Below are 24,433 nucleotides of genomic sequence, written 5' to 3' on the forward strand. Positions count from 1 at the left end.
GTGGATTCTCCTGCCTCAGCCTCCTGAGTGGCTGGGATTACAGGCGCCTGCCACCACACCCAGCTGATTTTTATATTTTTAGTAGAGACAAGGTTTCTCCATGTTGGGCAGGCTGGTCTTGAACTCCTGACCTGGTGATCCGCCCGCCTCAGCCTCCCAAAGTGCTGGGATTACAGGCATGAGCCACCGCGCCCGGCCAGTTTAGGTATATTTAATTGAAGATTTTAGAACCCACTTTAGGTAAATGGAAACATTTTTTGGCCCATGTGACTCCATGAAGAAAAGCTAATAACCAAATGGCAAAGAGGGCAAGGATGCAGTTAGGCTTCAGAAACAATTGGGGACTGTATATTGAATACCTTCATTATTGTCTTTACTTCTTGGGCTTGCTTACCTCTGTTCCAGTGGTTTTTTTTGGTGGTTGTTTTATGGTGCAGTTTCTCAGTAAAGCAGTAAATAGGGCTGCTAACAGCATTTGAATTTTAGAAACATCTACCACTTCTCTCATTTCTAGTTTAACAAAAAATCCTGGGGAAGATTTGTTTGTTCCAGCTTGGATAAGGTGGTTTCTCTTGGGCTAACCTGTTAGACCTTACTAGGAGTGTTTAGAGCAAGGTCACCAGTGCACATCTCCAGGGGAGCATCATTTACAATAAATACAATGTTGTGCTCTAGGAGCCCGTTTATGTATGCAGTGTACATGCTTTTAAGAAATAAAAAGGTATATCTTACAATAGCCCATTTATCAAAAAATCATTTTCCTGAAATTGATAACAATATTAAATCATTGCTGTATGGGATTAATGCCTGGTTCTCATGGAGATCTCTTCTTAACATTATGCATTAGCAGTTTTCCATTTTTTTTCGAATCCGAAATCATGGTGTTTATCAATCCTTGCAGTTAGTAGTGAAATTTGGTGTTGCCCTTCATGATGCCAAATAACGTTTCTAATTTTCTGCTTATTTTTGCTTTCTATTTCGTTGACTGTTTCTTTGAAGGCACCACATTTTGGCATTTTAACATTAAACATGGTACTCTCTGTCAACACTTGGGCACCCTCAGAATTGTTACTTGCATACCTTTTGTGAGACAAGAGAGGACAAAAACTAATAGTAAAGAAGTTGGCTGAGTGGCTTCATCTGCGTGGTAGGAGAGATTGGCAGATTGAGTACCAGGAAAGCACAGAATGACATGTTAGTTTTTATAGCTGAATAAACAATCAGCCTCTTGTATTAACTAGCCATTGTAATAACTGCATTCTTAAGTACTAAAGTGAATTTATATACTCTGAGACAAATAGTGCTCTAACAAAGCAGTACCAAATGAGGTATATGTTTGTATGTCTAGAGAAATAATGTTAGTGGTAGTTTTCATTTTGTGGGAAGATTATAGAATACTTTTTATTCCTTCCTGCATGTTATAGGGTAGTTTTTCTTTTTTGGGGGCAGATTATGAACCTGTTGTGCTTTTTTATGATTAGAAATAAAGTTATAAAGTAAATTTATACTTAATGTATCTGGTATATGGAAAGAACACCAATGGGAGATGTAATCTTGTTACTTCCTAGCTGTGTTTTACTTAATGTGTAAACTGGAATTCCTTTGCTCTTAAGGTCGTTGTGAAGCTCAGACGAGATAATATTTAAAGTGCTTTGTAAACTATAAAGTAGTGTAAGTCCAAGTATAGGGTTTGATGTAAATCTTTTCCTTATAAGTCTAATGGAGCCATTATCTGATGGATTGATTTTTGATGATTGCTTTGGATAAAGTACCCATATCTGTAAGGAAAATTAAGGGCTCCCTTCCTTCTGAAAGACTGCATCAAAATAATAGGCAGTTCTTGATTGTCCATGGTATTGGAGATCTCAGAAATACCTCACAGGATCTAATAGCGCTATCTTTTCAATTCATCAAGCCGTTCTGTCATGGCTTCCTCAAGAACCCAGTTTCTACTATGTGTTTCTGAAAGAATTTTTACTGTTGACATTATATTGAATATTTCTTGTTTTACAGTGGCATGTTTTTGTTCTTAAAAGGACACAAATGAGAGTTATTAGTTATTTGTTAAAATAAAACAGTTCAAAGATTGAGAATATTTTGTCACTATTATCCAGTTTTGGAAAATATTAAATTTAGAAAAATAAAATGTCAATTGAAAAGAGCAAATAGCATAGTTCTAATTTTGTACAATGTTTGATATACCACACCCGCCCATCATGCATGCATGAACGTACACTAAAGTAGATGAAACTATACCAGAGTATTGATTTACTCTGGGTGATGGTTTTATTGGTAAGGATTTTGTTTGCAGGTTATTACTGTTTCTGTAACAAGCACATGTTACTTACATAACTAGGAATAAAACATTTATTTTAAAGGGTTAATACTATTTAATTGCAGTTTTTTCCCCAACAAGTTAATAGTTAAGAACCCTGATCTCAACTCTCGTTTTTCCAGGTTATTTATTTCATAAGAAGACTATCCATAAATCTTCCGACGAACAAACCTCTTTATGACCAGAGCTCCTGGGGTTAAAGGAGAAAGGTTTTATAATGACTATCTTAATTTGTTTGGTGGTTTTCCAGGTATTAATGCCAAATTTGCCTTTGGTTTCTGTTTCTTATCACATTGTTTTCAGGTTACATCTTTATCTTAAAAAGGCAGAGGGTTTATTTTCTTCGTTGTGATATAACCTAATTCTTAGAGGTTTCTTACCAAGATCACTTTGCTTGTTTTGCTTAATTTTACTTTCTAAATTTTACAAATTAATTTTTTCCACCAAAAGGTAGAATGAAACAAAGACAGCAGAATATCAAACTGTTTAGTAATAGTTAAAGAGTCAAGTGGGAAGGAAAGGTGTAGGGTATAATTTAAATGATTTTAGACTTAAATCTGAATTTATTATTTATACATTGCTTGTTAATCAGCTTTTTAGCTGATTTGGCTTTGTTAGACCTTGGTGTGATAATGTTAGATTGAGAAGAATGATGTCATCTTCACTAACTCATGTTCGTTGTTTTTTACTCTTCCCATTTTTTTCGTTTGGTTAAAAATGTCATACCGGCCGGGCATGGTAGCTCACGTCTGAAATCCCAGCACTTAGGAGGCCTAGGCGGGTGAATCACATGAGGTCAGGAGTTCAAGACCAGCCTGGCCAACGTGGTGAAACCCTGTCTCGACTAAAAATACAAAAAGCTGGGCGTGGTGTCGGACACCTGTAATCCCAGGAATTTGGGAGGCTGAGGCAGGAGAATTGCTTGAATCCAGGAGGTGGAGATTGCAGTGAGCTTAGGTTGTGTCATTGCACTCCAGCCTGGGTAACAGTGAGGCTCCGTCTCAAAAAAAAAAAAAAAAAAAAAAAAAAGTCATACCTAATATTTAGGACTTAAACTTTTTATTTTGGAAATCTTCAGAAATGTGAAAAAAGCACAGATGAATTCTTAGGGACTCATTACTCAGCTTCCACAGCCAGTATTTTTACGTGTCTTACTTCATCAAACTCCCTTCATTTACCACCACGACCGCCCCCTGCCCCACTACACATGTTCATTCTTTGCCTCACCTCTGCCCAGATTATTTTAAAGAAAATCTCAGACACATTATTTTACTCATTAAGCACTTGAGCCTGTAACTTCTGCCCCTTTTGGCCAGTGCGTCTGTGAATCTGCATAGATAACTGTAAATTTAAAGTTTGTAATAGCCAAAGAAAAGGCATTAGGACGATGATGGTGGTGAGAGGAAAAAGAAAAGTATGTATGAGAAGTATTGACAGGAATACATTGAATTTTATGTTTAGAAATGGAATTATTTTATTTTATTTTTTTTTTGTATCTTGATAATTTGGTAAGAGAATTAGTATAGAGAGAGCAGAGGATTGAAAAAGCCACTAAAAACAGTAGCTGACATATGGCATAAGGGATGTTGGTTCCTAACACTTTTTTTCTGTCTTCATAGCTGACTTGTATCAAATAGTCCTGAGGGTGCAAAGATTCTAATGTTTTAGCTGAAGCCATTTTTTTTGTCTTGAATGTTATGCCTTTGTCAGAAAAACGTAGTTAATAAGTTATAATTTACTTATTATCATTTCCAGTACAACTGTCTTACAGTATTTCATCCAAAGACTTTAGGATAGATACTCCAAATTTTTGAAAATTTGATAAACACGTTTAGTAAGACATTGTTATTTGAAATCTCATTTCTACTAGTTTCCTCAAAACTGTAGAAGATGCCATGCTACAAAACTCAATTCAAGCATTTCTGTCTTCCAGAAATCCTTTTCTGATACTTCAGCCTTGTTATAATACTGACAAACCTTACTGCAATTTGTTTTTTTCTGTTAGATTGTTAGCAGTTTGGTTGTAGGAACGTAACTGTATTTTATTTGGCTTTAAAACTAGGAAGTAGCCTGGTTACTGTCATGTTAGGCTCTCAGAAGATATTTAATACATTGAGTGAATGATTCTGAACTTACTCCTTTCCACTAAAATCAAAAAGGGGAAAAAGAAGGGTCTGTTAGGATGTATCTCCTCACCCCATCCCACAGTGGCATGCAGGATTTAGATGGACACTTGTAAGAAGGAAATGTGTGACCCACTGTCATTCCCTATTAAATGTTCCTGCCTGCCAATAAGTAAAACAGAAACAACAAAAATCAGTGTTTAGCAAAGTTGAGATGTACAGAAGTGATGATCCAGTAGAAAGCATTAGGCATGTAGCAGTGTAGGAGAGCCAGTAGCTGAAAATTAAATGGAATAGAAGCGAGATTAGATTGTCTCCTAACCATGTAAATTGAGGCCTTAAAAATGTAGATTGTGACACCCCTAAATAGAATTTCTTAACCTTTTGGGAGTCATAGACCTTTCTGACAAATGGATGACAGACTCTTACAGTTTGAATTTGAATTTACTGCTTAATGCTCCCCTCTCCCCACCAAAAAAATCTCAGATATTTTCCTGTTGTATCACACCATCTCCTGTTAAAATTAATAGCTTGCCCTCTACTTTTAGTATCCAAATTCTGAAATTCTCTCCAACCCAGAAGAATTTTCCTGTCTTGTCTGTATGGATTCTGATTCTGGTCATTAAAAGCCTTTACTTAGTAGTGTCCCCTTTTCTGAGAGAGATACATTCTAAAACCTCCTAGTGGATGCTAAAAATATGGATGTACTATAGTTAATTTGACCAGTTTCCAATCTCTCTACAAGCTTTTATAATTGCAGAAGCGTTGAAAGGGAAGTTTTCAAGAGATTTTTAACTATATATTTTATCATTGTGTTTACCCTAATTTTATGAGACACTAGCTCCATCTTAAAAAGTAGAATGTTAGCTATATGAAGGAGAGATCTGTTCTGGCTTTAATATCTTTAGTCCTTCCTTACCTAGAACAATGATGTCAGTAATTATTTTGTATGAATAAAAGCTGAATTTGAACTTACTGTCGAGATTTATTGCTAAGAAAAACTTTCTCAAAATTTCTTGGGAGTACTTAGTATTTAAAAAAATATCCTGAATGGCCTGATACTTAATCTTGGAATTTTATTCCCTTGAATTGATTGAGAAAGGCATAAAAGTTAAGTGACAAAGTAAAGAAAAGTGCTGTTGGTGGAGCACCTAAGTTAAATTTGAAAAAATAAGACTGCAGAATTATGTAATTGCAAAAGGAAACTTTATAATACTTCATAAATAGAAAGCTTGAAGTATAACAAGCATCCTTTTAGTTAAAACATTTTATTTGGAGTGGATATGAATGATAGAAGACAAACTTTGCTAAATGATTAAAAATGTACTTAACACTTTTAATTAAAAGTGAAAATTGTGCAAATGAAATATGAGTATATACCACAGCTTTACTTTCTGTAGTTAGTTACCCGTAGTCAACCACCAGCCAAAAATAGGTGAGTATAGTATGAGAATGGCATTTTGAGAACAACCACATTCATATAAGTTTTATTATGCTATATTTTAATTCTGTTTTTTATTGTTAATCTCTTACTGTAGCTGATATATAAACATTATCACAGGTATGTATGTACAGGAAAAAACGCAGTATACATAGGATTTAGTACCATCCATGGTTTCAGGCATCCATTGGGGATTCAGGCATCCATTGGGGATCTTGGAATGCTTTCACCTCAGAGAAGGGTGACCATTATACTCCTTAAATTTCATTCACAAAGAAGAGGCAACATAATACATACTTTTTTAACCATTGAAGATATGTTATTTGGCATGTAGGTCATAGGCAGATTTTTTATTTATATAAATTTTTTGAGACAGGGTTTTGCTTTGCCACCTAGGCTGGAGTACAGAGGTAGAAACAGCTCACTGCACCCCTGACATCCTGGGCTCAAGCAGTCCTCCCATCTCAGCCTCCTGAGTAGCTAGTTGGAAAAAGCCAACATGCTTGGCTTTTTCATTTTTGTAGAGATAAGGTCTCACCATGTTGCCCAAGCTGGCCTAGAACTCCTGGGCTCAAAGCAGTCCACCTGCCTTGGCCTTCTAAAGTGTTGGGATTACAGATGTGAACAACCTGTATTTTAAAAAATGTCTTTATTACTTCTTACCAATGCCCAACATTGTGTGTCATGCTTTAATTTGAGAATCATGTGATTTTAGTGGGAGTTCTAATAAAACTGGGACAGTTGAACAAATGTATGGTAAAGTAATTGATTATAATTCTTTTTTTTTTTTTTTTCTTGTTTTTTGAGACAGGGTCTTGCGCTGTCACCTGGCAGTAGTGCAATCATGGCTCAGTGCAGCCTCAACCTCCCAGGCTCAGGTGTTCCTCCTGCCTCAGCCTCCTGAGTAGCTGGAACCACAGGGATGCCGCACCACTTTACTAATTTTTGTTAATTTTTTTATAGAGGTGAAGTCTCTATGTTGCCTAGGCTGGTCTCGCAGTCCTGGGGTCAAGCCATCTACCCGTCTCAGCCCCCAAACTGTTACAGGCATGAGCCACTGTACCTGGCCCATAATTCTTCTTTTAATGATGTTTTGACAAAGTATTTCATCAGAAACTTCTCTACCAGGATTAGAAATGATGCGGTAGCATAAGAAGATGATGATTTTATATCAACTGGGTTATTGTGTGAAAATGTAACTATAAATACAAACTACAATGATATATACTACACATAAAAGTATGAAATTTGTGTGGCATCTTGAGATAAGTTAGAAGCATTGGCTGAAAGTTCAGGAGGATTAAAGAAACTGTTCTCAGAAAGGAAGTTGGCAGAAGTGACCTATTGGAAGATTGACATGTGCTTCCTGTAGTAGGTTTCCCAGGATATGAATGTTAGAAGAGAAACTTTCCTACCTCTAGCTAGCAGGTCCTGGGACCAGAATGCTCAGTAAATAACTGTAGCTGAACAGAACTCTGACTTTTCTTCCCAGTAGAGAAGGGAGAGAGATCTTCTAGGGAGAGCCAGGGCTACCAACTTATTACTCTATCTTCATTATATTAGATTTTAGGATGGGACTAACCATATGGGAGGTCAGGTGTGGTTTTTGAAGACTCCTAAAAAATGCAAACAGGCCATACCTCTGCATATTGATAGTTGAAATTCCTTAACTGGGAAAATGCCGTTTAATTCTTCTCTTCATGTGAATTCCAGATTGTTCTATGAAAGACTGGTGTCTTTGCAGGACTAATAGTGACTACACACTGACGCCGCTGTGTTAAATACAGAAATAATTCTTCCATGATTAGCATGATTAGTAAGTAGTGGCTACTCCAAGGGTGAACCCCCACATCCTTTTCTCTTCTAGTTCCTTCCCTAGGGATGCCCCACCACTACCTTCTCATGCTACAGCAACTTAAACCCTTAACAGTTTAAGGGTGATAGACAAAGGAGGGGCTTAGGAGTCTGCTTCCACACTGTAAAACACCTATGTTTTGATTGTTCATTGCGTGTGCTTTACCAGTTACTAAATATTTCAGATATGACCCCGGGTATATAGGTAGGAAAGTTTCTCTTTTAACATTTATATTTTGGGAAACCCACCATAGGAAGCAAATGTCTGTTTTACGAATAGAAACCCAGGTTTGGGAAGTGGAAAATGTAAAAAGGATTTTGATAAACTACAGCAGGGCTTCTTGTAGCTTTTTTTCTTTTTTCTTTCTTTTTTTTTTTTTAAATACAGGGTCTCACTCTGTTGCGCAGGCTGGAGTACAATGGTGCAACCTCAGCTCACTGCAACCTCTCCTTTCCAGGCTCAAGCGATTCTTCAGCCTTAGCCCCCCGAGTAGCCAGGGACTATAGGCACGAGCCAGCATACTTGGCTAATTTTTGTGGTTTTTTTTCTTTTGTAGAGACAGGATTTCGTCATGTTTCCCAGGCTGGTCTTGAACTCCTGGGCTCAGAGTAATCGGCCTGCCTTGGCCTCCCAGAGTGCTAGGATTACAAGTGTGAGTGAGCTACCTCACCTAGCCCCTCATAGACTTTAATATGCTAATAGACATTATTCCCCTCTTAAAAAGCAAGTATGGCGCCCTTCAAACTTTCTTGGCCAGGGAACATCTTTGTAGAAGACCGCTCAGAGTACTCTAGTATTCTGGAGAATACAGTTTGTCAAGGGCAGTTCTCTTAACCTCTGTAAATGTGTACTTGAATCAGTGTAATGCAATGTTGGCACATTAGGAAATACACAGTAGATTTTTGCCTTTAAGGAATTCAAAATGGAGATGTTTCCAAATGATACTTCTTCACAAAAATTACATTTAGTAATTAGATCACTCTGATTGAAATTTGCTGTTTTATTTTGGGGGAGAAACATTATTTGGAAGAGCTCGTGCTTATGAATTTATAAGAGGAGTCTTCACCAAATGGAATAAGTGGTTCAGAAAGCATTGTAATAACTAGATGATAAACTGCTTACATAAGCAATGTGTATCTTTTAGGATTGGGTGAAGACAGTTGTTTTTGGAAGAGATTTTATTATGTAGAAGGTAGGCACAATTTCATGTAATTTATGATTCCTTAAAAAGACCGTAAGTTTGTTATAAATGAACTTTCTAATAGAATTTGGGTATCATTGGTAAGCGTGTGTCTGCAGCTTGTATCTGGTGAATCAAAAACCTATGTATTTGATGTGTTTTTGTGTTTCATTCTAATTTGAAAGTTAACCTGTGCATGTTAATAATGAATACTTTGGATGTGATCATTTAGATAGTTTAACAAATACTTGAGGATCTTTTGAGTAGGAGTGGGGTTTATATGCTTGGGGGATAAGACTTAGCCATGAATATAAACCTTCAGTTGACATTAGGTTGTTGGAAAAGATCATGTGTGTATGAGCGCAAAAACATAAGATATTAAGAATCCAAAAATGGTGCAAGCAATAAATAAAGGTTATTGGATGCTGGGCGATGTGGCTCACACCCCCCAGCACTTTGGGAGGCCGAGGCTAGTGGATCACTTGAGGTCAAGAGTTTGAGACGAGCCTGGCCTACATGACGAAACCCCATCTCTACTAAAAATACAAAAATTAGCCAGGTAGCATGGTGGCGCATGCCTGTAATCCCAGCTACTTGGTAGGCTGAGGCAGGAGAATGGCTTGAACCCGAGAGGCAGAGGTTGCAGTGAGTCGAGATTGCGCCATTGGACTCCAGCCTGGGTAACAGCGCATCCCTGTCTTTAAAAAAAAAAGTGTTATTGGAAGACTCGCTCTCAGCATTGGTAGTCAAGGGAGGTTGAATGGGGGTGACCTTGAAGGATAAATAAAGTCAGGTCAGCATCCAGGGCAAGGTTTGTTTTTGATTGGAAGAGATGAAAAGAGTTGGGAAGAATAGGAACAAAGACATAGCAAAAATACCTGTCTGATAAAATTAGAAAGATTGGTTAGATTGGTTGGACCTTAAACAATAAAGCTAAGAAATAAAGGGAATGAGATATTTGTGGATTTTTGAACAGAGGAGTAGTGTGGTAAAAATGTCCTTTTGCAAAGGTTAAATGTGGTGGCAGCATGCAGAATGATTGGAAGGGAGGCTGTTAACCAGATAAAGACCGTTTTCCCAGCCAAATTAACAATTACTAACATTATATATAAATAAAGAGAAAAGTATATAGTAAAGTAATGGATGGAATTGTAGCTTGAACCAGACAGTGGTGGTTAGCAAATAGGATCCATGATGTTGATTTTTGTAATGATTGTAGATGCCTTAAGACCTCACATTGTCCACCATGCATTTCAATCACGCATAAAAGTGAGGTCCTGATAGAAAGCACCAGCATAGTCTATATGCTCATAAATTTTTTAATTGCAGGAGGAAAGCCAAGTTATGTAGCTGCTGACCTTGGTCCTGAATGATAGCTAAAGTACTGTTTTCTATCTAGAAGAGTGTTGAAGTGGGTAGTACAGTCTGATGGGCTGGTCAGCAACCAGTTTTAACTAATAAAATGTCTGGAAACTGTAAGATACTTTGCTCACATCTGTTAATGGTTAAGAGCACAGATTACTGTACCAGATAACCTTGAATACAAATCTCAGCAGTCACTTGTCTTTGTAAGTTACTTTACCTGTGTGTGCCTTTGTGTCTTCCTCTGTAAAACTGTACATACCTCAGGATTGTTGTGAGCATCATGTAAAGTTCATAGAACACTGACTGACATATGGACAGTGCTGTATAAAGTTAATCATTATTATAATCCATATATATTCGTCTAAACTGTGATTATGGAGGGAATCCAAAGGAAGGGTTACTGGTTTTGTTACATATTATGTTCTGTGTTATAACAAATTCCATGCCATTGCTTACTGTTTTCTTAGACTCTGTAGTCAAGTTATTGACAACACATTTTTATCTGACGAGAAACAACTATTTAATAATACGAACTTAAGTGTAGTTTAATTGCCTTGTGGGATTGATTAGATGTGAAGGCTGATTCCAAGGAAGATTGTGTTTTATAAAAATGGGTCTTTTAGGCTTACAGTTCTTATTTTCATTATTTGTGTATCTGATAACATGCATATTAAATATGTGTGCATTTATAAGTATTTTAATGCCTTCATCTTTTTTTCTCCCAGTATTACAGCGTGAAATAGATTCCCAGTATTTTTCAAGATTATGTAAAAGGAGTTGTAATTACTGCTCAGCACCTAGGACAGCACCCAGAACAACACAATGTACATGAAATCTGACTTGAGGTTTGGGGCTTGTGTTCTGCATTCAGGAAAGAGAAGAAGAGAAAGTTTTTGGGAAATTTAAATCCTCGTAAGCCCTTACTCCAAAAGTATATGAAATGCAGAATGGTTACATGGCTTTATTTCAAAATGTTTTACACTGGCTGTAGAACCCACTTCATGAAGTAGTTTGAATTAAAATGATCTAATATTTGTGTTTTAACTTTCAGCTTTGTGTTATTCTTGGAAAATTTCGCACCACTTGTGAATTCCTTGAACCTGGGCATTGCAAACCCACTTCTGTTGGGCCCATCTCCTTTGCACTTTGCTCAGATTAAGACTCAATTGGCGCTTCAGCAGCTGAATGCCGTTGCCTCACATGGTTCAACATCACCTTATACTTTATTAAATCAGGCTTTCTTGAAAATAGCCATGTCGAGACCCAGGTTTAATCCTCGAGGAGACTTTCCACTTCAAAGGCCACGAGCACCTAACCCTTCTGGGATGAGGCCTCCAGGACCATTTATGAGGCCTGGATCTATGGGTCTCCCAAGATTTTACCCAGCAGGGAGAGCACGTGGAATTCCACACAGATTTGCTGGCCATGAATCTTATCAGAACATGGGACCACAGAGAATGAATGTTCAGGTAACTCAACACAGAACTGATCCAAGATTGACCAAAGAAAAACTGGATTTTCATGAAGCACAACAGAAGAAGGGGAAGCCTCATGGTAGCCGGTGGGATGATGAGCCTCATATATCTGCATCAGTGGCAGTGAAACAGAGTTCTCTAACACAGGTTACAGAGCAGAGTCCCAAAGTACAGAGCCGCTATACAAAAGAGAGTGCCTCAAGTATCTTAGCAAGTTTTGGATTATCTAATGAAGACCTAGAAGAACTCAGTCGCTATCCTGATGAACAACTGACTCCTGAAAATATGCCATTAATTTTGAGGGATATAAGAATGCGAAAAATGGGGCGCCGATTACCTAATTTACCTTCTCAGAGCAGAAATAAAGAAACCCTTGGTAGTGAAGCAGTTTCAAGTAATGTGATAGATTATGGGCATGCAAGCAAATATGGCTACACAGAAGATCCACTTGAAGTACGTATTTATGATCCTGAAATTCCAACTGATGAGGTCGAGAATGAATTTCAGTCACAGCAGAACATCTCTGCATCTGTTCCCAATCCAAATGTGATATGTAATTCTATGTTTCCTGTTGAAGACGTATTTCGCCAAATGGACTTTCCCGGTGAGTCCTCCAATAATCGATCCTTTTTCCCAGTTGAGAGTGGAGCCAAGATGTCAGGCTTACACATTTCGGGAGGACAGTCAGTCCTTGAACCCATAAAATCCGTCAACCAATCCATTAACCAAACAGTTAGCCAGACAATGAGTCAATCTCTGATTCCTCCATCTATGAACCAGCAGCCTTTTACATCGGAATTAATTTCAGCTGTAAGCCAGCAAGAGCGGATCCCACATGAACCTGTGATTAATTCATCTAACGTACATGTTGGATCAAGAGGAAGTAAAAAGAATTACCAGTCACAGGCTGACGTTCCCATTCGATCTCCCTTTGGTATTGTGAAAGCATCCTGGCTACCAAAGTTTTCACATGCTGATGCCCAGAAGATGAAGAGACTTCCTACTCCTTCTATGATGAATGATTATTATGCAGCATCTCCAAGAATATTTCCACATTTGTGTTCTCTGTGTAACGTAGAATGTAGTCATTTGAAGGTGAGTGTTTTTAAAAAAAGATCACTGTATAATGATGCTCAGCGCCAAAGTTTTCTCTAAATTCTGATATGTATACTGCTGCTAACTAGGTGTTAAGGAAATAGCAGAAGGTAATTTTAATTGCAGCCTCAATACATAGTTGTAATCCTAAGTAGTTCTGGCCTTAGTACTGAGTTTAGTATTAGGCTTACTGTATTCCTATGACCGGGCACACCATATTTTAATAGTTTGTCCATTTATTTTGAACTTTTAGTTATCCCACTTACGCAACGTAAAATTTATGTAACATAAGCTGCGTACTTAAAATGTCACATGGAATCACCTTTCTCTAAAGGGATCTGTTAGTATAAAAATACAAAGAGACGGTATAACCCATTTGTAACGCACACATTTAAGAGACAGTATATTATAGACTTGCACATATATACCTGTCTTGGTTATCACAGTGTTGATCTAAATATTTCCTGACTTTATGTAGACTAGTGATTTTTAGTATTTTTCGAGAAGAAGCTCTCTAAAATAACTTAATAGCAAAAATAAGTCAAGGTGCAGTAAATTATTCTAGGACCAGCTGTGGACTCAAAAAATAATGTGAAATGATAGAAATTTGTAGAGAAAAATCTTTAAAAAATAAAGATGATTTAGGTACTTTGATAGTATAGTTAGAAGGAAGTATTTTGCAGAGGCAGTAAAGTTTACTATAATGTAGAACATACTATTCAGTTGTAATCATTGGTAGATTTGAGCAGGAATTTCCAAGTAAATTTTATATACTTACGTATGGTTGGCAATCACTGTTTCTTCTATTTGCTAATGTGATTTATAGATGTAGGTTGTAAAGGGTCAGAAGGGAATATACTAACATGGAAAAAAGCTTTGATTCAAGGCCATGGCCTGGAATTGGTTGTATACTTAGGCTTAAAAATCTATGTGTTATGCTCTTGTTCTTTTCTTCCAATGTTGCCTTTTGATTTTCTTTTCATTATTCACTCATTAGGTTTTCATCAACATGAATCTGATTAGATCTGTTGCTATGCTATTTTCTTAAGGTTAACCCCAGCAAAAGAAAGCAGCATTCTACCCCATTTTAGCCAGATGTGCCAAATTCTGTTAAAATAATAGTTGCCTTATTCCATCAGAAGGGATAGCAAAGTCCTTACAAGGGAAAGTCTTAGAATAATTCATATCACCTAATTGTAATCTGTAAGTAGCCCTGGCCTAAGTAGTGAATTGAGTGTTAGTCTCTCTGTGTTCTTGTGACTGGGAATACCACATAATTTTTTTAAAAATTTATTTTGAACTTTTAGTTGGTCATAATGAATCCAAGAAAATATATCTTTAAATAAAGAACTTGAAGTTTTGTATTCTGTAGAGTAGAAAAGGTGTACATTTAATTTAGTATGTACTTATGGATACCAGTTTTGTGCTTGACTCCAGTTAGGTACTGGGACAGAAATGAGGAACTGTGTAAAATTTTAGATGTTATTAAGCAGTTTATTCAATCTTATTGAGGAGAAAAATTATACTCCCAAGACATTTAAAACAATTAGAAGGCAACAAGTAGTTTTGTGATTTATTTAACTTGTTTGGATATGCTGTAGGGAACAGAGGTTTCGATCTTGATTTCAGGCGTGTATCACTCAGGCCAGCATCATCAGTTTACCAATTTAATCATTACCATTTTACCAATTTAATTATTTTAACTATTGTATTTGTAGCAGTGTGTGCTTAAAAAGAAGTATAAATACACATCCTGGCATCAAAAGACTTTTATAGCCTAGTTAGACTAATGGAATGACAGTTACTGAATGCACTGAGTCTGTCTTGACTAGAATGATGTGGGAGAGAAGACTTGATGGAGTAGGTTGAAGATGGGTCTTGAATGATAAAGAGGCTTTAGATACGCCTGTATATAGAGGAGGAGGGGGCCAGGCGCGGTGGCTCACAGCCTGTAATCCCAGCATTTTGGGAGGCCAAGACGGGTGGATCACCTGAGGTCAGGAGTTCAAGACCACCCTTACCGACATGGTGAGATCCCCTCTCTACTAAAAATACAAGAATTAGCCGGGTGTGATCATGTACACCTGTAATCCTAACTGCTCAGGAGGCTGAGGCAGAGAATCGCTTGAACCCAGGAGGCGGAAGGTTGCAGTGAGCCGAGATCGCGCCACTGGGCTCCAGCCTGGGTGACAGAGCGAGACTCCATCTCAAAAAAAAAGAAAAAGAAAAGAGGAGGGATGGCAACAACATACAGAGAGGCAAAGGTCTGGAGAGAAAATTATATTTCATAGTGGTAGGAGGCAGTTGGGAAAGAATGATGAGCATATTATAAGTAAGTATGAAAGTTCTTGAAGAGCTAGCCTAGGAGTTTAGACTTGAGGTGAGAGGCGTTAGAAAGCTAGATAAGTCTGTTGATAAGTGAAGTGACATGTTGGAAGTAGTTTTAGGGCAACCTGACTGAAGTATGCAGGGTAAATAGAGATGAGATGATGTGTAGTAGGACTTCCACTTGGAAGCCTCTCTAATTGTTCAAGTATAAGATGGTAAAAACGTGGGTTAATGGGATAAAAGTAAAAATTTGAGAGGAGAGGAAATCATTTAGTCATCATTAGAGCTCACCTAGATTGCCGTTAAAAACACACACACACCTTTTAACAGACAGCACAACAGAATGGGGCTCATCTAAGTAATGAATTTTTCACTACTAAGTGGCCAAATGATGGGGGTTTGTGAAGATGGATTTTGATAGTACACACTGCCTCTCGTTTCTGTGATATATTTTGCAGCCTCGTAAGTGTTTGTGTGTGTGTATATGTGACATAAATATGAAGCCAATAAATGTAAATTACCGATTGTAAACTTTTTCCTACTGAGTAAATCTGACAATATGTATATTCCCCACCTTCGAGTCTTTGAAACTGTAGCTGTGAAGATGTACTTTGAGAATGTGAAATGTATTTGCTTGTTAAATTGGGGTTCAGATTTTAAAGGAGAAACTTTCCTTAGTTTAGGAGCTTTATCATAATGACTGAAATAATTCAGTTTGAGAAAGTACTGACAATAAAAAACTGTTGAGAATAGTAAGTGAGCCCTGATATGAGTAGATACTTTCAGTTTCATTCTGAGCCTGCCTAATTCTGTACAGTCCTTGCAGCATCTCCTGCTAGTTGGTAATTATCACTTTTTCTCTGGGGAGGCAGTGCTGCTTTTGGACTATTATCTAATGTGGAAACTGTTACTAGAGAGTCTAGAAGTTGGGGTGGGATGGGTGTATTTACTGAGCTTAAAGCAAGTAATGTCAATTTGTGAAGCAAGCCTAAAAGAACATGTGTATGTGTGTGTTGAACTGAGAAGAGTATGTCTTAAATAGGGCAGCCATCATCTTCAGGTGATAGTTGCTATAAGAATGGTATCCTGTATTACTGTATCTTCCTATTTTTTCAAGAAAAGCTGGAAATCTGGACTTGGGGGTAAAATCTCTGGATTATTGAATGTTGGCATCGTATTCAGATAAAACACTTTATGGTTCAAATAAAGCATGCCCAACCCACTGCCTGCACCAGTGTGTCTGTTTGATGTAAACAATGTTCAATTAATATTAAAAATATGGGTTTTAATACTACTAGAGACTCTTAACTGCCAATCTCTTCTAGCTTTCTATTTGTATTACTAAACAGGATATACAAACATTTCTTTTTTGTAGTCCACAGTCAGTTCCATGGCTTAATAAAATAGTTTAGGATTTGTCATACCTTGGTGCTGAGTTTAAATTGATGCTGAGCATTGCAAATCAGTGTACCTTCTTTTAGATAGTTCTTGCCAAGGCAGAATCCAAAATTATTGTCAACCGTGATTTTAACTGGAAATTTCTAATGACCTAAAATGTGTTTCAAATGGAAAGAAATTATAACATTTTCCTTAAGCAAAGTGTTGAAATACAGAGTTATCTAGTAAGTTTTCTGCCTTTCCAAATGCTGGAGGAACAGTAAAACATTGAGTAACATACATATTGCTTTTAACTAATTGTTTCACCTTGGAAACTGTATCTTTGTAAACTGTATTGGCCTTTTTTTTTTTTTTTTTTAAACCAGGTGTATCTTCCAGAGTTATTTATGGGTACAGATTGTAATTTTAGGACAGATTTATTTGTAAATGAAGTAATGTATAAGAAAGCATTTTGGGCTGGGCATGGTGGTTCACGCCTGTAGTCCCAGCACTTTTGGAAGGCCGAGGCAGGTGGATCACCTGACGCCAGGAGTTTGAGACCAGCCTGACAAACATGGTGAAACCCCGTCTCTATTAAAAATACAAAAATTAGCCAGGCTTGGTGGCGCATGCCTGTTAATTCCAGCTACTAAGGAGGCCGAGGCAGGAGAAGCGCTTGAACCTAGGAGGTGGAGAGTGTAGTGAGCTGAGATCGCATCATTGCACTCCAGCCTGGGCAACGAGCGAAACTCTGTCAAAAAAAAAAAAAAAAAGCATGTGTTAATTGTAAAGCTCTGTATATAAGGGATATTGTATCTTTGAAATGTTGTTACTTTTAAATTTTGAAAATAGATTTGATCAGTAGCATTTTTCCCCATGTTTTTCCTAATCTTATTTGCCAGTGTAGTGAATACCTTGTATGGAATGGTACTGGTTTATGAGGTGGCATTTTTTGATGATGATGTTAGCTTGAATTTTAGAGGTATTTTGTCATTGAAATACTGTATTTTGAAGATGCTGTTTCACAGATACCATTTTACTCATAGATTTTTTTGGTGTTTTCTGGTGTGTTGTTTTTATATTTGCAGTAAGATTTTTCTGATCCATGCTTTTATTTTCTCCAAGTTTATATATTGATTTCAAAATGAGCAGCCATGGTTTTGATTTTTAAATGTTTTCTGTACTAAAATATTTTCAGATGGGATCAGTGAGGTATGGTATTAAGTGCATTTGTTTCAAGGCCTTTAACTTTTGTTTGTGAAAATTTTATTGAGCAGCCAAGTGCTATTTATGAGTATGTTTGTTTAATTTTTGAAAAAAAAATATTCTTTGTCTTTTTTAAAAGCCTAATTCATTAGTCAACATTAGGAATATTCTGATTTCAACATTTTTCTCCTTTTACAATAGGATTGGATTCAGCATCAAAATACATCTACTCATATTGAGAGCTGTCGACAGTTACGTCAACAGTAAGACCTTTTTTTTCTTTATTGTAGATAGCATATTTACAACATAGTTAATGTTCAGATGTGACTTAAATACCTTTAGTATAATACTTTAGAGAAAAATATTTTTGGAAAGCTATTGTCTTTTAAAAATAGTTTTGTGGAAGTATATTTAATATTTTTCCAAAATGGTAGAATTCAATATATCCTTTGCTCTTACACTTTTCTAGCTTAATTCCCAGTAGGTAAACCTTTTATGTCATTAGTTCATTCTTTGCTGGCTTACCTTTCCCAGGATCTTTTATCTATATCAGAGCAGGTATCCTTTCTTCTCCTATCTCCACCTCTACCCATAGGACAAGTAACTGAAAATCAATGCAAACCAAACACCAGTATTTAATTTTGGAACTAAAACTCTTCTCTGACTTAGAACCAGTTTTCAGAATATACCTTAAGTAAGGGATGGACAGGCTAGATGTCTTGCTTCCTTAACATTGGCTCTTCAATTCTTCCACCTTTTTCTTCTTAAAGACAGGGCAACTGTGAAGGTTTCCCTACTGGCCATGGGGGTGAAAAATGTGATTTTAACACTGTGTTCCTGTATCTCTTGAAGTAGCGTAAAATTAAACTCTGTCTTCCCTAATACCATTAAACAGTTCCTAGCCACCAGACTGACAGTAACATGTTATTGGGCAAATGGATTTGAGATTATCATTGAGGATCCTTCTGGTCATAAGTGATTAAAGTTGCAAATTAGTTGCAGTGGCTTATGACTGTAATCTCTGCACTTTGGGAGGCTGAGGCAGGTAGGCTTGCTTGGGCTCAGGAGTTCAGGCCAACACAGCAGTATCTCGTCTCTACCAAAATAAAAATAAAAAAATCAGCCGGCATGGTGGTGCACATCTGTAGTTATAGTATATGGGAGCCTGAGGTGGTAGCATCACTTGAGCATGGGAGATAGAAGCTTCAGTGAGCCATGATTGTGCCACTGCACTCTAGGCTGGGCGACAGCCTATTTTAAAAAAAAAAAAAATTTTTTTTTTGAAGTAAGATAATTTGTAAGCTTATTTAACTGGGAAGCTTAAATCAGGTTGGTGGTTCTATTAATAGTTTCAGGAGCAGCTGTATTGGATGCCCAAATAAAAATTAGTGTCAGCAATACTTCTTTCTTAGCTGTTGTCTTTTACATTGGCCTTATGAAATCTTGGACACACTTCTTTCACATAGCAAAATGGACCCCACGGTTCTGGATGTAAGTGATGTGTATAGCTGGCATTTCTAGGAGTTTTTTTTGGTTTTGTTTTGTTTTTGTTTTCCTTACCCCACCCCTCACCCTGTGACACAGCCTTGGGAGGTTCTGAGAATATATGCCTCTTCCGTCTGACCTTTTTTCTTTAAAGCACTTCTTTCTCCATAACTCTGGCAGAAGTCCTTGTTTTGACTCTTTGGTTCACTTTGGGTTAGTTGTCCATCCCGAAACCCATTAAAGTGGCTGTGGGAATAGGGTAGTCCACCTCAGTTTGTGTCATGTCTACTCCTGGTGTTGAGAGTGAGATAAGCGTCACCTGGATCTTTTGCATTAAGACTAGAAATGGGGGTTAGTATTCTATATAGATGCTGTACAGACAAATATAGGTTATCATGGGGAGATAATTTGTTACCTGAATTGGATATGCCTTACTGCCACTGTAAGGAATACAGTTGAAAATTGAAAAATCTCTCCAAAGCAGCATTTTCCCACAGGTACTCAGTGGGACATCTTAATTCTTATGAAGGTGAATTTTTATTTGGGTGGGCGTGAGTTATTTATTTTAGAGAGTCATTTATGCTAGTAAGAGGATTATAGCTACGTTAATTTACTTGAGCAAACAGCATGTATATACCCATTAAAGCCTTTAGTGTAGGTAAGCCTATTATTTTTTCATACACTTAGGACCCTGATTTTTAAAGCATTTGCTTTCCATGCCTGCTACTTTAATATTCTACTCTGTTTATTTTTTAACCATACCAAGTGTATTTTGGTTCTCCACAGAGATCAATAGGGAAGACATATATAAATATAAGCAAAAAAAAAAAAAAAAAAAAAAAAAAAAAATATATATATAAGCATACCTCATTTTATTGTACTTTGATTTATTGTACTTCCCGTAATTTGCCTTTTTTACAAATTGAAAGATTATGGAAACCCTGTGTCAAGCAAGTCTATTGGTGCCATTTTTCTTTTTTTTTTTCTTTCTTTTTGACTTAAACTGGGAGAGAATAAATTTCTATTTAGAGTCCAGAAGTCTGAAATCATGCTGTTAGCTGGGCCACCATTCCCTTCCGAGGCTCTGGGGGAAAATCTGTTCCTTGCTTCTCTCCTAACTTCTGATAAAGGGGGACAATCATTGACATTTCTTGGCTTGTAGCCCATCAATCCTATCTCTGCTACTGTCTTCACACCACCTTCTCTTCTCTCAAACCTCCCTTTGCCCTGCTATTAGAAGGACACTGGCTATTGGATCTAGGGCCCATTGAATAATTCAGGATGATTTCATCTCAAGAGTTTTAGTTTAATTACATCTGCAAAGATCCTTTTCCAAATCAGGTAACATTCACAAGTTCCAGGGATTGGAACATATATATGTATGTGTCTTTTGGGGAACACCATTCAAGAATCCATCTTAATCATTCTCCTAATACCAAATCGCTCTCTCGTTTGGGCCTTGAGCAGTGCTTTTGCTGCCAAAAGCAATCAAGAGCTGAAGCTGAAAATGAACAGTGTGTATATTAGCACCTGTATGCTGGTAAGAACTGCAACTGGATATATCCTTTGATCTGGCATCCTCTGGGTCAGTTTCCACTTTTTCCTGTTGTGGAGCTTGAGTTCTTTTGTTACACAGGTAACTGTGGTTTGAAATTTAAAACAACAGTATATCTTTCATAATTCTCCAGGCTGTGTCTCCTAACCAGGCCTCATGATGCCTTCACAGTTTCTTACCTTCTGCACATTTTTCTTCACCTGGCCTCACTCTGATCACAATGGCAGATCCAAGGCCTCCCTCTTCCCTCGTCTCTACTGGGCCGGTCAGGACTCTTTCCTATCGGTGCCATTTTTCTAACAGCATAAGCTCACTTTGTGTGCCTGAGTCACATTCACAGTATTTCAGTTTTTTTCTTTATTGTTATACCTGTTATGGCAATCTGTGATCAGTGATCTTTGATTTCAACTTACTGAAGGCTCATGATCCTCAGTATTTTTTAGCAATAAAGTGCTTTTAAATTGATGTATGTACATTTTTAAAAACATGCTATTGTACAGTTAATAGACTGGCATAGTCTAAATTGAACTTTTTATTTGCACTGGGAAGCCAAAAAGCTTATGTGACTCGCTTAGTGTGATGTTTTAGAACTGAATCTACAATAACTCTGAGGTATGCCTATGTATTGGTACACGAGAGAGGATTTACTAGGGGAATTGGCTTACACCATTATGGAGGCTGAGAAGTCCCACAATATGCTGTATGCATATTGAAGACTCTGGGCTTCTGGTAGTGTGGCTCAGTCCAAATTCAAAAGCTTCCAAACCAAGGAAGCTGATAACATAATTCTCAGTCTGAGGTAGAAGGCCCTAGAGCCCCAGGAGTCTGCTGATGCAAGTCACATAGACCAAAGGCCAAAGAACTTGGAGTTCTGATGTCCAAGAACGAGGAGAAGGGCATCCCGCTCTGAGGGAAGGAGGGGTGGAGAGAGGGAAGGTGGGGTGGAGGAAGGGATTTCTACCTTCGTCCATCTATTTGTACCATCTGGGCTCCTAGCCTATGGCGTGATGCCCGCCCACATTGAGGGCAGATCTTCCTTACTCAGCCCACTGACTCAGACTAATCTTCACTGGAAACACTCTCACAGACACACCAACAGAGAGTGCCTCACCAACCATCTAAGCATCCCTCAATCTAGTCAAGTTGACACCCAAAATTGACCATCACATTCAGGTTGTATGCACTTGAATAATTGCTTCATGACTTTCTCTCCACTGCAAAATAATTTAATAAATAAATTAGATTTGGTTAGGTGCTTGGGATCTGCATTCTTTATTCTTTTAAGCTGCGTTATGGGGATATACCTTCTTTCTACTCATTCCTCCCTTGATGTATATTTAGATTTTTCTTGTCTTATGGCTTATTCTCTCTGGCTTTATTGGATCTTTCTGGATTATGACACAAGAGTAGTTGAGGAAAGATACAATGCATCAGAATTTTAGTATTAAAAATAGGTAATTATACTATGTTTATTGTGTACTGGGCATTCTAAGTGCTTTACATAATTGATTTAGTTTTCAAAACCACCTATGAGGTGTTAAGTATAAGGATTCTTCCTGATTTTATCAGTGAGAGAACTGAGGCACAGAGACAATTTCCCTACCATCATGCAGCAAATAGTTAAACGGAACTAGTTTAGCTCATAGGCCTTTATGTATCATCCCTTCTACTTTTTTATGGCTTAAAAAAATTTCAGAATAAAATATTGAAGGGAAAAAGGAAGAAAAACATTTATATATTATTCATTTATAGTCACCATTTGTTAATATTTGCTTTATTATGTCTTCATACTTTTTTCTGAACTATTTGAAAGTAAATTGTAGAAATTACGAGACGTGTTTCTAAATTCAGCGTCTATCTCCTAAGTGTAAGGACATTGTTCTGCATAACCACAATACAATACGTTTAAGGAGATTAGCAATAATTCCACAATTCCTTCAATATATAAACCAAATTCATATTTTCCCATTTCTTTCCAGAATGCCTTTTATAATCTTTCCAGAATGCCTTTTATAACTCCTCCTGTCTGCCCCATCCATACCCCCAATCCAGTATTCAGTTAAGATTTACGTATTGCAATCTCTTTTAATCTACAATAGCCTACTCTTTGTTTTGTTTTTTGTTTTGTTTTGTTTGTCATCTTTTTTTTTTGTTTGAGGAGGATATTTTTACGGTGTTGACTTTTTCCTTGAAATGTCCAGGAAACTTGTCTTGTTGAATGTCCCACTTTATATAGTTTTCTATTTGTTTCCTTAGCATTAAATTCACTGAGAACATTTTTGTTGCAAATACTTCATTGGTGATGTGTTTATTTATTGCATCACATTGGGATAAAGATAATATCAGTTAACTAGGTCCTTGTTCTTAATAGTTATGTTATACCACCTATGTTAGGAGCGTTATTGCTTCTGAAGCACATTTTTGACTAGTTGGGCAGGATAGAGGTGTTTCCAAATTCTGCTTACAGAATGTATACATGCTTTATCTTTCTGCCCCTGGCAGCAGGGATAAGAACATGTGTTATCTAGTGAACAGGTCTAAACTTGGTGAACCTGAACCTAGTGAAGATCAACAATATTATTTATTACTAGCTCTCTCAGCTCACTGCAACCTCCACCTCCTGGGATCAAGTGATCCTCCCACCTCAGCCTCCTGAGTGGCTAGGACCACTGGCGAGTGCCACTATGCTCAGCTAATTTTTTGTATTTTTGGTAGAGACGGGATTGCCAAAGCTGGTCTCAAACTCCTGAGCTCAAGCAGTCTGCCTACCTCAGTGTCCCAAAGTGTTGAGATTACGGGCATGAGCCACCATGCCTGACCATTATTACCAACTCTTGAATGATAGTCTTCAAGCTCTTGTGAACCATAAACTAGAGAGCTCTGGAAATTTAATAACTTTGATGTGTTGTTAATCACCTTCATTTCCACCATATACCTGTGAGAAAGCTAAGGCTTACACATACTAAGTAACTGGCTTTAAGTTTCATAGCCATTAAATGACAGCACCTACAGTGAAATCCACTTTTGTTTGATGATAAAAGATTTGCTTTGAATCACTGTAAGACTAGGAATTTATCCTCCTGGATGGTACAGAGCAATGAAAGTTTTTAAAAGTATGGAAATAGATGGAACAGAATTATCCATATATTGGGAATTGTTGACACTAGGTGATGGGTATGTTGGATTAAAGTTAACTGTTTTGTCTTCATAGCTTGTCCCCTCATAATTAAAAGATGCTGCAGACAATATATCTATTCTCAAAGTAGGAAGAATGAGGCAGAAGCTTTCTCAGATATCTGTCAGGGGTTTTGTACCTATGTCTCATTGGTTAGAACCTATCACTGGCTATCTTCTAGAGATAGTGGGAAAGCAAATATTTAACTTTTTTAGCCATTGTAGTAAAGGCAAACAAGGGAAAAGGGAATTGAGAATTGCCGTAGGGTTAGCTCATTAACGCTGTCTGAGACAAATAGCAACCAAGACAAACCACTTTACTAAGATTTGACCTAACTTAATTTTTCTGCTTGGTGATTTGTCAGAAGTTTGCTGCCTCCATTTCCTTACCTGGCTTTCATCTTGCTGCTGAAATTGTATTCTTAAATGTAGTGATTTA

At 37.3% G+C, this 24,433-nt stretch overlaps 1 protein-coding gene across 7 annotated transcripts in view; it reads left to right on the forward strand.

Moving 5' to 3' along the window:
• Positions 1–24,433, forward strand: part of ZNF638 (zinc finger protein 638) — a 98,949-nt gene that overhangs the window by 8,071 nt on the left and 66,445 nt on the right. For 4 of the 7 annotated variants that reach the window (XM_023224117.1, XM_023224112.1, XM_023224113.2 and 1 more), the window contains exons 2-3: positions 11,351–12,869; positions 17,982–18,043. In XM_023224117.1, the coding sequence (XP_023079885.1) occupies positions 11,553–12,869; positions 17,982–18,043 (1,379 nt within the window). In that variant the 5' untranslated portion in view covers positions 11,351–11,552. Of the gene's footprint in view, positions 1–11,024; positions 12,870–17,981; positions 18,044–24,433 lie in introns of those variants that run through there. The other 3 variants (XM_023224118.1, XM_023224114.1, XM_023224119.1) reach the window with 2 other exon arrangements.

This window comes from Piliocolobus tephrosceles, chromosome 15 (genome assembly GCF_002776525.5).
Source record: "Piliocolobus tephrosceles isolate RC106 chromosome 15, ASM277652v3, whole genome shotgun sequence".
NCBI lineage: Eukaryota > Metazoa > Chordata > Mammalia > Primates > Cercopithecidae > Piliocolobus > Piliocolobus tephrosceles.